The 16,605-nt window shown below is 45.1% G+C and overlaps 2 protein-coding genes and 1 long non-coding RNA gene across 5 annotated transcripts in view; 1 reads left to right on the top strand and 2 right to left on the bottom strand.

Moving 5' to 3' along the window:
- The window catches only part of TBRG1 (transforming growth factor beta regulator 1), an 11,892-nt gene extending 8,256 nt beyond the window's left edge, over window positions 1–3,636 (bottom strand). Inside the window, exons 1-3 of the mRNA XM_049856198.1 lie at window positions 3,284–3,636; window positions 1,497–1,567; window positions 475–707 (exon numbers count right to left, since the gene is read on the bottom strand). Coding sequence (XP_049712155.1) covers window positions 475–707; window positions 1,497–1,567; window positions 3,284–3,433 — 454 coding nt within the window. The 5' untranslated portion in view covers window positions 3,434–3,636. The remainder of the gene's footprint in view (window positions 1–474; window positions 708–1,496; window positions 1,568–3,283) is intronic.
- On the top strand, window positions 3,636–16,605 carry LOC126060132 (uncharacterized). 3 transcript variants are annotated; one of them, XR_007513546.1, is made up of 3 exons: window positions 3,636–9,322; window positions 12,166–15,857; window positions 16,471–16,605. It is a non-coding gene; the product is annotated as an uncharacterized LOC126060132 (long non-coding RNA). The 3 variants fall into 3 exon arrangements; XR_007513544.1 differs by having other exon boundaries at window positions 12,135–15,857; XR_007513545.1 differs by having other exon boundaries at window positions 3,647–9,322; window positions 15,551–15,857.
- Window positions 8,771–15,850, bottom strand: PANX3 (pannexin 3). Its single transcript, XM_049856208.1, has 4 exons — window positions 15,670–15,850; window positions 14,085–14,230; window positions 11,021–11,235; window positions 8,771–9,410 (listed from the first exon to the last, which is right to left on the bottom strand). The coding sequence occupies exons 1-4, from the start codon at window positions 15,848–15,850 to the stop codon at window positions 8,771–8,773; spliced, it is 1,182 nt and encodes a 393-aa protein (XP_049712165.1).

The raw sequence follows: 16,605 nt of genomic DNA, 5'->3' as shown, positions 1-16,605 counted from the left end.
TACTCACTGGGCACATGGGACGTTTCCCCAGAGCCCTGAGTATCTTTCTAACCCACCCACCTGGCACTAACCAATTTTAATATTAGTACTTAGCAGCTAAAAGCTTTGTACCTTTTGAGGTCTCTTATTTCACTTGTAAGATCAGAAATTTCCCTAGTCAGCAGTGTGCTCAGAAGGCCACCTAGCCTATTTCCCTGCCTCTAAGAAAGAATGAATTTAATGCAAGCCAGAGAGGTGGGGACACAGGGAGGGGGAGGGATCAGTTAGCTCCCTCTCCATTTAACCAGTTCTAATGGAATTTCTCCACCCAAAGTAGCTCTAATACACTTGCTTCTCAAGGGCTCTTAGGGTTGCTTCAGGAGCAGATGACAGTTTAAGTGTATCCGTGGCTGTTATGTCTCTACTTGTTAGTACCAGGTCTTTGTCATTAGTACTGGAGCCCGTGGGGCAACTGAGACCCTCCCCCCAAGGTACCTTCCAGTCTGCTGTTCTCTTTGCCTTTTTCTTTTTTCTCCTTCTTGGATTTCTTCCCAAATGATTCCTCAGCCCCAGTGCTGGGCCCAGAAATGGGCCCTGCTCCCTGTATAGGTCCCACAGAGCTGGCCACACCATAAGGCAGGGGCAAACTGGAGCTGTGGGAAGGAGCTACAGCCTGTGCTTCTCCTTCAGTGAGAGCCTGAAGCTGGAGGAGCTTCTTCAGCAAGTACCTGAAGTTGAGAGAGAAAGGAAGCAGAGGTATACGCTTCTGTTTTATCTCAATTCAGTATTTTATTCAAATAATGGGGGAACCAGAACTATGTACAAAGATTACTGTATGCAGAAAAATAAGGTTCTTATTGCTCTCTGGGAATACTAAAGTGTATTGACATCAAAAAGCCAATGAAAAGAATTGTAGCTTATTTCTCTTGCATCTGGAGAGTTCCTCTTCCTTGATGCTGGAAAGTATTAGAATTCTGATGGGCATAGACCATGAATTATATGTACTCACTGTGCTTTGCATTGGAGCCTTGGTGGTGCAGTGGTTAAGAGCTTGGCTGCTAACCAAAAGGTCAGTGCTTCAAATCCACCAGCCACCCCTTGGAGGGCAGTTCTACTCTGTCCTATAGGATTGCTATGAGTTGGAATCAACTAGACAGCAATGGGTTTGGGTTTTGTTTTTTTTTTTTTGGTTTGGTGCTTTGCATTGGGGAGTACATAAAGAAAAAAATATCTGTCGAACGAATAGCAGTTTTTTATAATTAGGGAGTTAAGATTACTTATTAGATGTAGCAAGAGGGCTTTGTCAGAAAAACGGATAGAAGAGCTGTCTCATTCCCATGGTCCAACACAACTTGGATAAGTAGGAACAAACACCACGGGTTGTGAATTTTTTGTAACTGATCAAGTGGTCAACTGGCTTGCACAAAAATCCCACTGGAGAAAATTCCTGAGGGCAATAACACACTCCATACTAATCACCAAAAATGCAATTCTGAAACAAAGTAAAGGTGGCTCACCTTCTTTCTTCTTTTGCTTTAAGAAATTTTTCCTCAAGACGAGCGATTTCATCACAAATAGCAGCATTTTCCTTTAAGAAAAAATTTGAACATAATCATGTAAAACGCATAAAAGATCAAAGTATTACACTGGGAAGAGGATCCACTATTTCAAACAAAAAAAGTCGGTGTTGCTAGGTGAGAAGAAAGAGCTATACTACACACAAACTATAAATAAATCTACAGCTAAAGGCCATGGAGTTATGTTCTACTGTGGGTCGGATAACTACATAATTTATCACCCAAACTGGGGCACCTTTGAGAGTGAAAAGGGGACAGTATTAATGATTATGTCAGAACAGTAAGTATAAACCAGGACTGTACTGGGAAACCCGGTATCATAGTGGTTAAGGGCTATGGCTGCTAAACAAAGGTGAGCAGTTTGAATCCATGAGGCACTACTTGGAAACTCTATGGGGCAGTTTTACTCTGACCTATAGGGACACTATGAGTTGGAATTGACTCAATGGCAATGAGTTTTGGTTTTTGGTACTGGGAAAACCAAGAGGATGGCCACCCTAATCTGGGAACCTTGTGGCAGAGAAAAGGGCGTACTTCTTAAATCCACAGATGCTTAAATTCAATACTGTAAGAATTGTCCATTCTTAAGCGCCCTGACTCTTGAGGAGCTTACAAAGCCAACCTAACCTAAAGCATCCCGTGCAATAAGAATCTTAGGAAGAAAAACTAAATGGGAATTTCTTAATGTACTTAAATATGGATTCACGTATCAGCTTTCTTTTTGGATGACTCCTGAACACCAATCCTGAAGTGAATGTTCCAAGGTGGATGTTCCACAGCGGGGACCATAAACTTCGTTTAAAACAACATTGCTTTTCTTCACAAAACCTTCTTTATGTACTTAATGGAGCCAATAGCCTTCTAATAACATACGCTCCAAGCTTCTTTGAAATGTGGGGGATAAATTAAGGGGAACAATCAGACTTCAAGTCACCTTAATTCTACTTATTTCTCTCCAATGTACATAGCAAAGGCTGAATAAATGTTTTTGGAATAATGTTCTAATTTCCAAACCTTTCCTTATGCTTCCAAAAAAAACCCCTGAGATGTTCAAGCTTTTGGTAGAAGAGATAAGCTGTTGATTCAGACGTGGGCAGACATCTGAAGGCTTCACTATTTTCAAGCTCTGATACAAGCTTGCGCAAGCCAGGGTATCTTAATACAAAGTTGTGGCGGGCAAACCAGTTGATTCATTCAACCCAGTGCCTCTACGATAAAAAAACAGCAAAGACACTTGGGAGACTCAAGGGAGGTCCAACCCAAACCCAGGGGTGGAGGAGGTCAAAGGAGGTCAGGAGAGGGTAAATTACAGAAAACTTCAAGTGCCTGTTTAGGCAAGGGGTCAGGGTCAGTTAAAAGAGATTTATACGGGATGCTTGGGAAATAGGCTATGTAGTGAAAATAAAAGCGAAACTGCAATCAGGATTTTAAGTTGGAGTCAGGACTTTGGCACAATGCCTTTGAGCAAATCATTTTTCTAGGCTTCAATGTTTTCATTTTTAAAATGGTGTCTACTTAGAGTTATATCGAGAATGAAGAAACAGAGGATTACACAAATTACGTAACTTGTCCAAGGACACAAGGGTAACAAGTAGTAATGCACACTGCAAAAGGTACCAAGGCATTAATACTGCCACTCTTCCTGGGAAACAGACCTGCTCGGGTAAAGATTTGGCGACCAAGGAGAGTCTGGGGGCAGAGGGGTGTTAAGCGACGGTCAGACTCACAAACACCGTGGCTTTGGCCGCCTTCCGCAGCCGCAGGTACTTCAGCCGGTACTTCTCGTTCTGGTTCTTTTTCGGGAGCTTTTTCATCCTGGCCTTGCTGGATTGCAGCGGGACCCGCGGCGAGGAAGCGAGGCCGCCCAGCAGGCTCATGGTCCGGCCCCGCTACGGGGGCTCCAGGGCGCGGCCGGCATCGGCGCGTGGACAGAGGGGCGAGCAAGAGCGCTGGCTTTCCCTCTTCCGGGCCCACAGAAAGCGGTCTCTAATACGTTCTCAAAGCGGACTGCACGGCCAGAATGCCTGGAACCGAACTCAGTTGCCGGCAACACCAGGCACTTCCGTGTCTTTCCCGGAAGTAGGTCTTGACCGGAAATTACGTAACGGCGCAGACCACGTGTAACTTCCGGGCACGGGAGAGCTGGATCGCTGTGCTGCTATAGATCAAAACCGTGGCCCGGGAGGAGGGAAGAGAGGGCTTGGAGGCGAGAACAGGTCCTGGAGAGGAGGGAGGGCGGTGTCCGGAAACGACACTCGGACTCGTGCATACGTATGCATAGCTGAGGAGTGGTAAGGCAGAAGAAACAAAAATCTTACCAACGCGAGCTCTCCTCTACGCTCTTTACAGTCCACTGTGTTCACATTTCCAACAGGCCTTCCCGGATTGTAGGACGCAGTTGAACGCCAGTGCGGGTACTGCTCCTTTTCCCCCATTCCTTCCTTTATATAGCCCGCATAAAGGTTTCGTGAAGGCATACTCAAACGAAACCCACTGCCCTCGAGTCGATTCCGACTCATAGGGGTCCTGTAGGACGGAGTAGAACTGCCCCCTAGAGTTTCCAAGGAGCGTTTGGTGGATTCAACCTGCTGATCTTTTGGTTAGCAGCTGTAATATGCTATGATTTTACTAGAAGCTGGACCACAGTGGCGAAGAGGAAAAAGGGTTCCTGCCCTCCCGTAGCTTAGAATCTGGCAGGAAAGATGGAGGATTTAACAAGCAGTTGTAATGAAATGCTAGCACTAGGTAGGCACTCAGTAAATGTTTGCGTAATGAAACCAAAAGTGTGTTTCTTTATAGCTACATTTATATAGTTATATAAATGTGTAGCTTTATAACCCAGGCCCATCTAAAATCACTGTGTTTGGAGGACAGGCAGTTCTTTAGGGTGTAGTATTATTGGTAAATGCACCAGCTGGAAGGCAGAGAAGACTTCGATTCTTCTTCCAGCAATGCCGCTAATGAGCTGAGCAACCCTATGGTTCACGCGTGTTTTTTTTCTCTGAAAAATGAAGATATTTGCCTACTTTGTCATGTAAATAGAATAATAGAGGTGAAGGGGATTACCATACCGCAAAGCCTTGGTAGTTAAATCCTTGACTGCTAAGACCAAACGTTAGCAGTTGGAACCCACCAGAAGCTCCTTGTGAGAAAGATGTGGCAGTCTACTTCTGTAAAAATGTACAGCCTTGGAAACCTTATGGGGCGGTTCTCCTCTGTTCTGTAGGGTGACAATGAGTCGGAATCGACTGGATGGCAATGGGTTTGGATTTTTTGATAAAGTTCTCTGCTGATGTGAGATATCATTACCGTTATGTGTTCAAACTTGAGACTTCTAGAGTTGTATATGGAAATTAAAAAAATACATAGGTATTAATAAAAAAAGTTCCTTGAATAACAGGAGAAAAATCTTCTAATGCCAATATAAGTAACTTTTCAGAATTTTTAAAAAGTTTTAGAATGGCTAACCCAGGTACTTTTTTCCTGAAAATTGTGAAAACAGTGACAGAGTCTTGGCAAAATGGTTTTAACACAGACAGAAGACTTATGGAAGTTCTTTCATGTCCATCAGTATTATAAGCTGCTCTTGGCAGGAGATGACTGGAATTTTTTTTTTTTAATTCAAAAAATTAATTTTTTTTTTTTGTGGTGAAATATATATAACAAAACATGTGGGTCTGCCTGAGTTTTAATAGAGCAGCTCTTCATGGTGCCAGTATGCTTTCATAAACATAGCAAGGCAGTCATATAGATTCATTTTTGGAAAATGCCAGGAGTGTTTTCAGCCCACCGAAGACCCACATTCATGCCTTTGATAATATAGACTATCATTTTACCTTGAAACCTGGTAACACAGTGGTAGGAAGAGAGTTTTTGTTTTTTTAAAGTAACTTAATTGCTAAGTACCTTGTTTATTTACTGTCCAGCTATATTTTGCCCTTGCAGGCATTGAGATTCTGACTTTGTTGACATTATTCCCTTTTGTATACATGTGTCATATTTTGTGGGATGGTGCAGTGCAGTGGGTTTCTTTTTACATACAGCCTTTTTGGCCTTGGCTTTGTAGTTCTGCCAGGATGATTTGCTAGGCCACAACCTTGCAGGGATTGGACAGCTTTCTATGCAAATAAGGTACATAAAATCCTTGTGGGGGATTAGTCGATTACTGTGCAAGTTAGGTGACTGTGGCCTACTGAGGGAATTGATCAGTTTGTGGTCTTGGTGGGAGGAATAGGCTTATAAAAGGGCCAGTCCCACGGAGGTTGGTTGTGGGGGGGAACCACACTACCATCAAGAAGAAGAGCCTGGAGTGTGTTCTTTGGACCCAGGGTCCTTGTGCTGAGAACTCCCCAGACCAAGGAGACAGGGCTGTAATACTGGAGACATTTCAAGATGGTGGGAACCAGGTGACTGGAGTGAGATGGCTGCAGTTGGCATCCTGGCCCTTGGAGCAAGAGAGCTGAGTTCCTTCAGTCAGAAGGCTTGCTGGTGGAGTGGGGTGCCTCCTGGCCCTTGTCAGCGGATCTAAAGAGCTGTAACACTTGCCTGAGTAGGGCAGAGGCCAAGAGGAGGCTAGAATGGCTGAGAGAAGGGCCTGCCAGCCCAGCCAAGAGGAGGCTAGCCAGGCCGAGAAGCATGGCCTGCCTGCGGGCATGGCCAAGGAGGAGCTGAGAAACCTGTTAAACTTCCCTAATAAACCATATTATTGTGATTATGGTCTGTGAGTTGTGTGTGGCCATTGCAACAAATTATTAAACGTAGCAGAGACGTGGAGAGTGCTGTGGGGTGGACAGCTGCTGTCAGAATTGGTAAAAAGTTGAAGAGTAGAGGTATGTCTGACCCCTACCTCATAGGAATCAGCTTGGAGCTGATCCTGATTCTTACTGTTCCTCAGGGATTTAGACAACTTCTGATGCTGGTACCTCTCAAAGGGAAAGTGCTATCCTTTGCTTTAGTTTGCAGGCTGCTCTGGCCAATGGATTTCAGTGGAATTTTTGGAAAAATGTTTGTTGTTTCTTCTCATTAGAAACATTGCCTTATGATTTATAAAACATCTCATGCAAATTTTAAAAAATTTACAAAATATAGTACGAAGAAGATAAAAATAGTCTATAATGCTGCCACTGGGAGTGAACCACTTTTAATGTGTTAATATGTTTATTTAATATTTTCATGCATTTTTTTTTACCACTTAGGTCATACTGAATATATTTACTTTTTGTTCAGTTAGCATTATTATATAGTCATTTCATGGTGTTACTGTGACGTGTGTATAAACATAATTTTAAATGGCTGCTTAATATACCAGTTATGGCTGTCTTTTGTTTTCTGTAATTATCTTCACCTTGTTTAACTTTTTGGTCATCAGCTGCTGTGAAGACCATCTTTGTGCATAAAGCATTTTCTGTGCAGGACTTTTTAGAAGCTGCATCTGAGTGCTCCAGAGAATGTGTGATGCTACCAATGTATTCAGTTACTTATTTACTCAGAAAAATATCTCCTTAGGGCTTATTATGACACAGCCTTTAGAAAACATAATTTAAAAGGAAAGGACTGGTGAGTAAATTGGCAATATTAATACAGTCTTAATAACTTTTATCTCAGAGGTAGATATTGGATGATATGGCAGCATCCAGTAGGAGAAGGAGGAAGGAGATATGAAAGTGCTTCTTGAAGGGAATATGCCTGGGTAGAGTCTGAAGAGAGAGAGTGGCTGGCCCAGTGAAGAACAGAGAAGGGCCTTCTGCCACTAGGGACAGCATGTTCAAGGGCTCAGCATCATGAGAAGCCTGGTAACTCTTGGTAGTTAATTTGAGTTAAAAGATGTGCATGGAGAGAGGCAAGAGTGAAGTAGCAGGCAGGGTTTGGATCGTGACACGTCTTTTGGAGTTTTACCCAATGACAGTAAGAAGACATCAATGAATGGCTATGTACTAGCCCCTTACTTGCTTTGGGTAAAACTTACCTGAATTTGTCGGAATCAGCATAATTTTTTTTACCTGTCTTTATAAAGAAGGGTCTAAATGGCTCGTGCAAAAATTCTCTGAAGACATACATAATGTGCAGCTCTAAAAAGAAATACAAAATGTGAGGCAGCAGGTATTGTGGACTCAGCATGGTCTTTGGAGTCAGATCAAAGCTCTGCTAAATGCAAGCATCAGAACAAGAGTTAGGGCAACAAGTCAGAGGTGAGAGAGAAGGGGCTCAACAGTACTTGACTGCCTATCATGTTTAGTTCTGAGTGGTTGCTATTCACTGGCTGGCTGTAAATGGGGTATTAAAGACATACCTGGTTTCATTAAGGGTTGTGAAGTAGTCCACAGCCAGGCCCTAATCCCAGCCCTTGGTGAAGTGAGTCCTTGGTTTATTGTTGTTAGGTGCCATCAAGTCAGTCTGCAACTCATGGGGACCCCATGTGACAAGAATAGAACTTCCCCAATAGAATTTTTCTAGACTGTAATCTTTATGGGAGCAGATCCCTAAGTCTTTTTTCTGTGGAGTGGCTGGGCGGGTTTGAACTGCCACCCTTTCTGTTAGCAGCTGAGCACTCAACTGTTGTACCACTAGTACGTCTGAAAAAGTATATGTAGCAGGCACCTCAAGGCTTCTCCCATGGCTGATGGCTGGTCCTGGCCTTGTTATACTCTTTTAGCTCCAGGGGCAGATTACAGATTCCTGTAGGGTCTCCGCGAAGGTAACAGAGGGCCTGGGCAAGGCTGATGACCTACACAAGGCAAGCTGGGCAAGTTCCTAGGATTTTAGGCTACATCAAAGAGTTTTCAGGAGATTCACATCTTTATTGTTCTCTTAACCAGGTTGTCCAGCTTGCTCTTTGGGGTAAGCTGAGGTGCATCCTCGAAGGGCCATGGGATAAATACAGTGAGAAGAACCTGCCTCTAGACCCTTCTTTCCTTGTAGAATGTCTAGGCCTAATTTTTTTTTTTTAATCGATTTATCTTTTAAAGTATCCTTTTTTATTGAGTGTCTCTAGACCTACGTTTTTAGTTCTCTGACTCTTCAGCTCCAACTGTCAGATTTGTTTCCATTTCTTAATACCTTCTCTCCTTTAGAATAACATGATACAGGATATATGATTCAGCTGAATCCAAGTTCAGCCATTCTAAAGTGGGCATTTTTTGTGGATTAGGATGTAAGGCTTGTGAGGAAGGAAAGATTATTACTTTCCATAAAATTTTTGTTCTATGCTTTCTTAGCTATGGATGCTCATCACATACCCGGTGGGTGAGATGTTTAGGTTTTGAGGGCTCTAATCCAGCCAATAAGGTCATGAAATCGACCACTGTGTCAATGTTGTGCTTCTGGGTGGTTGTGTCTTTTAACACACACAAGACACTCAACCAGCTAAAAGAGATGAGCTCGGAGATGTTGGCTCGGAGGAAGAGAAGGATCACGTTGAGGTCATTGATGGGACATCCCAGCATTTTTCTGCTGAGGAGATCAAAAGCTGGGAGCATCTCATAGATGGACAGGAGTCGTTTGTCCCACTTACATAGCCGGGTGAGGTTGTATAGTATCACTGGAACCAGTAGGGTATATATTGCTACACTGGAGAGGCTAACAATCTGGAAAACAGACAGGAAGGTCAGCCTGCACGTGATCAGATCGGGGACGTGGATCTCATCGCTTAAAAACCCTCTCTTGATGGAACAGCTGAATTCTTCTTGGAAGAAGACATCCAGGTGGAAGTGGCCAAGGTACAGGAAGGTGGCTGAGATGAAGAGGAGCAGGATGGTGTTCCTCAGGAGGTAGGTAGCCACTAGTGAATGTGAGCGCTGCTTGCATGCCAGGTAGCGCTCTAGCAAGGGGAATTCAAAGTATCGTTCTTTGCGAGCCCTGGGCAGGGGAAGAAAGGAGGCAAGGTTAGGAGGGACCCTTCAGAACCATATCTTTGGAGAGCCATGTGGGGAAGTGACAGAGGATCTGTGTATCCAACGTGGCACCCTTGGCTGACGTGAAAACCCACATTCTCTGAGCATAACTACTACTTCCCAAGTACTGAGTGCAGTGCAATAAGCCCAGTGAATCATTCACGGTTAATGAATGGTCACATTGAATTTCTGCTCAGCAAGGGAGACTAAACCTCTAAGCTGAAATAGCCTCCTTAGGAAGCAATAAGGCTTATTAAATTAGCACTGGGCTGGGAGTTTTAAATAACTGCATTCTGGCTCTGGGTCTGTGTACTGTCTTTACACAGAAAATTCATTCATGTTATAAAAATAAATCTACAACCAAGTATTTGTTGAGAGCTGTGGTGGTCTCTGAAGAAACAATCTGGCTTGTGGGGAAGGGGCAGATAAGACATGCAAATATGAAATAAAAATAGTGTTTGATGTGTTGCTAAAATGATGAATACTAACCAAAGTAATTGCAAAACTTAGGAGGCAAAGGTAACAGTGGGCTGGAGTGTTCAGAAACCTTTGTGGGGAATATTAGCTTGTAGCTGGGCTTCAAAAGCTAGATAAGGGTCAGAAAGGTGGAGAGGAGAGGAACTTTTTTCAGAGGATAGAGTCTTAGGTGCACAAACATAAGACACAATATGGCTTTAAACCTTTGCTCAGATATCCTCCTGGTGGACCTACCCTGGCTCCCCTACTTAAAACTGCACCACTCCTCAACCCCCCAGCTCTCTTGACCTCCCCTGCATTTATTTTTCTTCATAACCACTTACCATCTTCTTGGGTATTGCCTTTTTTCCCTCCAAAGAATGTAAGCCGTACATCGGTAGGTATGTATTTGTCTCCACACCCCCATTTCCCTCCCTTACCCCAGCACACATACACTGTTGTTTGGTGCCATCAAGTCAGTTCCAACTCAGCGACCCTATAGGACAGAGTGGAACTGCCCCGTAGGGTTTCCAAGGAGCGGCTGGTGAATTCAAACTGCCGGCCCTTTGGTTAGCAGCCAAGCTCTCACGCCACCAGCCCCCCCCTCACCCCCACCACACTAATTATGTGTCCAAATCACCAGGCCAGTAGGTACACAGTAGGTACTTCAGTAAGTGATGGATGAGGGATTAATGAATGGCTTGTATAGGGAAACAGCAGGAAACTGCCTAGGTAGAGTGGAAGCTTCCTTTCACCTGGCAGCGAGAGAAAAGTTTGAAAAGGTTATTGGTAACAGTGTGTTGAGGGCCTTGGAAAGTATTTGGGAGACTTTTTCTGTAGGTATGAGGGGAGCTATTTGAGGTTTCCGAGAAGAAAATTGATACAAGAAAGTGGTGTTTTAGAGAGATTAATCCCCTTGTTACTCAGTGTGTCTGTCTGAAACTACAGACAGAACTTTCTCCTCTCTTCATGGGAATGATGGAAAATTAGTGAGGTGATATCCTAAGCACTTTGTATTTGTGAGAAGTGTGACATAGGATAATTTAAAGATTTCTGTAGGGACATAGTTTTAACGCTTGGCCTGAGTCCTTCAGAAAGGAGTGAAAAGAGACAACTCACTTCTCTAGCTCGTCCCAGAAAACGTGGGGGTCAGAGCTCTTCTGCCAGATCTTCACCATGTGCTGCACCAGGCGGATGGAGCGGTTATAGGATTTGTCCAGTTCACTGATGATGAACAGTAGATCTGAGCTGAGGGCTGGCACGGCTGCATACTGCCACAGCAGGACTGGCAGGTACATGGCCACAGCCAGGGCCAGCAGGGAGTAGGGGAGGGCCTGCAGAGGGAGAGTGAGCTGAGGAGGGAGGCCCAGGGTGCTGAGACCTTGTGGAGAGACCTCTGAGCGAGGGGCTTGCCTTTCCCCAGTTTCTGTTGCAGAAAGGGAAGGCATTGTGGGACATGAGCTACTACAGGCCCAGGACCTAAGGCTCTCTCCTGACCTAGATGAATTTAGGGAGGCTGGGAGAGGCGGGATGGTGGATCTCCAACTTCCTGAGCTCCACTTTTCTGATCCAGGGTCTGCCTAGGGCTCCAGGGAGAAGACAGGGAAGATAGAAGGGAGGGAAGGAAGATTGAGAATGAATCCTAGTGAAGAGCATCTCCACTTGGCTTTTAAAGCCCATTTAGGGGTTCCAACATTGCTGGGTTTTACTTAAACCCTCTAGAGAGGAGGTCACATCTCTTCTCTGTGTTACCTTCCCTGATTCCTGATTCACAGTGGTCTTCCCTCATCTCTGGGCTATTGGTGATGCCCAACTACACCATCAGGTACTGTCTTGGAATTCTTTGGGGGCTCTTTCAGGTATCTGTGTATCAGGTATCAGGTGTGTATATGCCCTGTCTGCTCAACTACACCACTAGCTACCTGAGATAAAGGACTTTTCCTTCTATTTTCTCATACTTAAGAGGGTTGGGTCCACAATTTTGACCACAGTTAAAAAGTCTATTGTAAAGGCTTTCTAAAAGCTACCTTTGTGCTAGGTGCTTAACGTATATTTCATTTGATCTTCCTCAGGTTGGTACTATTAGTGTCTCTGTTTTGTAGATAGGGAAGCTGAAGCATGAGAAGATTAAAACCAGTATAAGGTTACACATTCAGTAGGTGAGAGAGCCAGGATTTGAAACTAGGCTACCTGCTTTTGGAGCTTACTCCTTTTATGACTACTTGACCTACAGCATCTGAACCAGGGATGCATTGTTGTTGTAGAGGAGAGTGTGAAGAAAAAGAAGCTGGAAGCGTATTTGATTGCAGCTGGATAGAGGAGAAAGGTGGTATGTATTTTCTGAACTAAATGAGAGGTAAAGTTAGGAAACGTACACTAGGTCATGAGAGAAACTTAGAAGCCTTGTACTCCTGTCCAAGAAATGATTCTTTAATGTATACTCTTTACCTGCTAGAGATTCTGTTTCAGTTTTCGGGGTCGAAGTCAGGGCCTGATTACCCAATAAGCAAAGCACACATGGGCCCAATTATGCCTTCCCACCAATCTGCAGTGCACAATTTCACCTGTCCCCCACCAAGTCATGCATGTGGTGAAACCCATGTGAAATTGCTCATCACAGATTAGCAAGTAAATACAGTTAAGCCTGTGCCACCTTGCTCTTGCAGGCTGGTGCATACAGTGCTTACTGGTTAACCTGCCCCTGGGTCGAGCCAGAGAAGCTTGTTTTAAAGAGTTTCTCAGGTGATCCCGATGATCAGACAATTTAACCTTTTTCTGACACGTGAATCCCCTCTATAGTTTCTTTAACATGCTGCCACCTAGGTTCTGCTCGAACACTTCCATGACAGAGACCTCATTTACTCTTTCCATTAAGTCTCTGGTATTGTGATAGTCCTAAGCTGTGGCATTTTGAGGTATTGTAAATTGTCATCACTAGAAAATAATTATGAGTGACTTCTTGTTAAAAACATGGTGCATCGAACATAAATATTACCTTCGCTCGTTCATAAACTCCCACTAGAATGACAATAAAGGGATTAGGAAAAGCCATAATCCTATAAGGAAAGAGAACAGGAGAGGAAATCAGGAAAATAAAATGTTGAAAAGTGGGAAGCAGTTGCATGATAGAAAATAGCGGTCTGTAGGGAGGTTGGGGAAACCCTGGTGGCGTAGCGGTTAAGTGCTACGGCTGCTAACCAAAAAGTCGGCAGTTCGAATTCCCCAGGCAGTCCTAGCAAACTCTATGGGGCAGTTCTGCTCGGTCCTATAGGGTTGCTATGAGTTGGAATCGACTCGACGGCAGTGGGTGGGTTTAGGGAGGTTGGGGGAGTTGAGGTAAGGGCAAGCAAGATGTTTTGCACCACAGGACCAGAAAGACTCGGAGATTGGAGATACCACAACAGAAGACAAAAAACCATAGCTGTCAAGTCAATTCTGACTCATAGTGACCCTCCAGGACAGAGTAGAACTGCCCCATAGGGTTTCCAAGGAGGGGCTGGTGAATTCGAACTGTCAACCTTTAGGTTAGCAGCTGGGTTCTTAACCACTGTACCACCAGGGCTCCATTTGGAGATAGCAGGTGCTCTGAAAATGAGAGGGCAAGTGGAACTGAAATCAGGAAAATTGTTTGAAAAATCTATGTGAGAAACAGACTCTCAGATCCTTTCTGTAACATGATGCAATGGAGTGACTACCTTTTCCCTCTCCTGGCAGAAGGCTTGAGGGTTACTCTTTGGAGAGATTAAATCAGAGAGACTTTGCACCTGGATCCATCGAGGGCAAGGGAACCTACTGAGAACAGAAGGGCTAAGTGAACGGATACTGCATGGCGAGACCTATAGCTGAGTTCCCTGAGAGTTGGCAGCCAGGCTTAATACCAACTGCGCCCTGCCTCCTCACAGATTAAGGACTCTCCTTGGGGAAAACTGACCAGCCCACGAGAAAAGGCCCACAGATACTGATATTTGAGGTTTTCCCAATGAAATTACCCAAAGGGATCACCTTAAACTGAAGGCTGCCAGTCAACAAGCCTTGCCCATAGACACAAAGTTTCCAGTCAGGAATTTGAGGAATGCCTAGAGCATGAAAGTCAGAGACCAAAATAAACAGGGAAAAAGAAATAAAGAATGTGATGACGTAGTTTCATCCCACTCCACTCAGCCTCGGGGCCAGCCCACTTTACCTTGTGAGGCCAGAGAGACTTCATCTTGTACTGGCCCTGCTTGTCATCCTGCTCGTGGTGAACCAGTGAGTCCCAGCAGGAGCTGTCCACGTAGGCAGCCTGCTGGACACTGAAGTTACTAGGAGAAAAGCAGCTGATCGGAGACCCTGGAACAGGAAACCAGCTTTGAGGTAGCCACGAGATTGGAGCTCAGGGAGCAGTCATCTGAGAGTTTTCTAGGGGTTGCTCCTCACCTTCTAACCCAGTTTCTATATCTGGCAAGCACTGCCCTCCTCCCGTGCCCCAGTTTTCCGAGTTCTGCACCTGCTGTGCCACAGCAGGACATGGCATGATGGAACAGCATCCCGCTGTTTGTGACTCCCCCCCAACAAACAAGCAAAAATCGTTGCCATCGAATCAACTTTGACTCATGGTGCGCCTCCGTGTTTCAGAGTAAAACTGTGCCTATGGGGTTTTCAATGGCTGTCACCTTTTGGAGGCAGATCCCCAGGCCTTTCTTCTGAGGCACCTCTGGTGGATTCGAACTGCCAACCTTCTGGTTAGTAGTCGAGCGCTTAGCCATTTATGTTACCCAGGAGCTACTGCTCTTTGTGCCAGGCCTGGTTAATGTGCTGTCAGCATTTTAGGTGTGGCAGTTCTTGCAGTGTTCTCTCTGGAACCCCAGGCAGGTAGGCAGGCAGTGGGTGCTTTCTGTACTCCTGCAGTTTGGCACCAGAGGGCTTACTGTTTATGGTGATGCCTCCTTCCTGAGAGAGCTGACATCTTTGGGACTCTAAAATTAGAGGATTTATTGCCTGGATTTCTGAGCCCAGGTCAAAAGAAAAGGCAGGTGAGTGGTGATGAAAGAAAAGTGGGCTTGGAGGGAGAGTCTCTGGCTTCTGTCTCCCCGAAGAAGGCAGAGTTGAGAACCAGTACTTCTCCCATCAGTGGGAGATTGAGACACCTCCTTGGAAAACAGTAAGCTAATAGCACAGCCAGAAAGGAAAGCCAGAATTCCCAATTCATAGGAAGTCCATCTTCTCTTTAATAGAAGTAATGGGTTTGCTGAGGTAGCGTAGAATGTAAAACACAAGATATACATGTATGTTTATGTGTGTGGCTGGGATTTGTGGAGAGAAGGATTGGATTTATCCAGCCTCTGTTATGTGCCAGTTTTGTCGGGCACTTAACACAGGTACTTGAGTCCATAACCTTAGTGAGGAGTGGCAAGAGGGCTCAGAAGTAAGTGGCTTGTCTAAAGCATGGCCTGGTTAAGACCTTTAGGGGTTCTAGGTTCTGAAAGATTATGGTGCCCCAATCTCTCACCCCTAAGAAAATCAGAATACAATTTTAGTTATTGAAATGGCATAAAACATGAATACTGAAATTGAAAGAGCATATTTTTAAGTTTTTTTGACTACAAAAGTTTGAAGCTGACTTTGAAAACTTTTTTGGTGCTCTAAACACATGCATGGTCTGCCTTTTAGGTAACGCAGCCAGCCCAAAGTCAGGAAACCCAGTCCCTATGGGAGGGCACTTCAGAGCCCACACACAGAGTGGACTAATTGGGATTCTTCTTTTGTACGGGATCTTGGAAGCAACTTACCGGAGGAGAATTCCTGGGCAAATGCCAGGGACATCAGCAACAAGGGGAAGCCCACAGCTACGAACTTGACCATCCGGTCCAGGGGCAGTTCCAGGCGCAGTCCTTTGAGGCGGAGGCCCCTGTAGTCGGGCAGCAGGGCATCAGAGAGCATGTACTCTGCAGCTGTGTGTGCGAGTGACATGATGCTGGTGAGTGTGGGGGCGCAGAGGCGGCAGAGTGAGGAGATGGCAGCTTCAGGCCTCTGGCTTTGAGCAGAGTGTCTGCAGCCCTAGCCTCATAGAAATCTGTGCCAGGGGCAGGGGTGGTTCTCTAAATAACTGGCCAGGCCCTGGGTCAGGCACCCTGGTAATTAAAGGGAGGCATAGTCTTAGTGGGTCCATGCTGAGGAAGGGTCGGACTTCACCTGGGGCTGGTGCCAGCATGCTGTCCCTGGGGCTGTTCCTGAGCACGTGGAGTCCTGTGGCTTTATGCTGCCCTCTCATTAATAAAGTATTTTCAGCGGGCCGGTCAAGAGAAGGGAGGGCTGTGGAGCCAGGCCCCCCATTTAATTGGTGTGGGATTTGGGTGGAGGTTGCTTAAATGTGTTAAAGGCCCTCATTTTGTGGTTTAGGGTGGGCATGGAACCCCTAAGACTCAGGATTGCTACCACTATAGTATTTTATATCGCAATGATGATTTTTGCGCTGAGTCCTGGCTCTTTCCTGGAAACTGCTCTGTGTTTGGTGTTAAATTTCCTTCCCTGCCTCTGGTCTGTTTGTAAAACATTTCAGCTGTACATTACAATTTCCAATTCCTTTTTAGACCCACCAACTCTTTGAAAAGCTGCGGGGGATGCATGGTAGTATTGAGTAGCGGAAAGAACGTGAACTTTGACATCTGGAGGGAAAGTCCTACACTGGAGACCTGGCAGTGCTCACGTTTTATTGTGTGACTTCA

Source organism: Elephas maximus, chromosome 17 (genome assembly GCF_024166365.1).
Source record: "Elephas maximus indicus isolate mEleMax1 chromosome 17, mEleMax1 primary haplotype, whole genome shotgun sequence".
NCBI lineage: Eukaryota > Metazoa > Chordata > Mammalia > Proboscidea > Elephantidae > Elephas > Elephas maximus.
The sequence above is the reverse complement of the archived record's forward strand: the minus strand, read 5'-3'. Positions and strand labels throughout refer to the sequence as shown.

Bases quoted from the DNA above. Each gene is read 5' to 3' on its own strand.
- PANX3 (XM_049856208.1), bottom strand. From the start codon at position 15,850: ATGTCACTCGCACACACAGCTGCAGAGTACATGCTCTCTGATGCCCTG. The intron at 14,231-15,669 runs GTAAGTTGCTTC...TTCCTGTTCCAG, and splicing joins TGCCCAGGAATTCTCCTCCG to GGTCTCCGATCAGCTGCTTT. The intron at 11,236-14,084 runs GTAAAGTGGGCT...CTCCCTCTGCAG, and splicing joins AGTCTCTCTGGCCTCACAAG to GCCCTCCCCTACTCCCTGCT.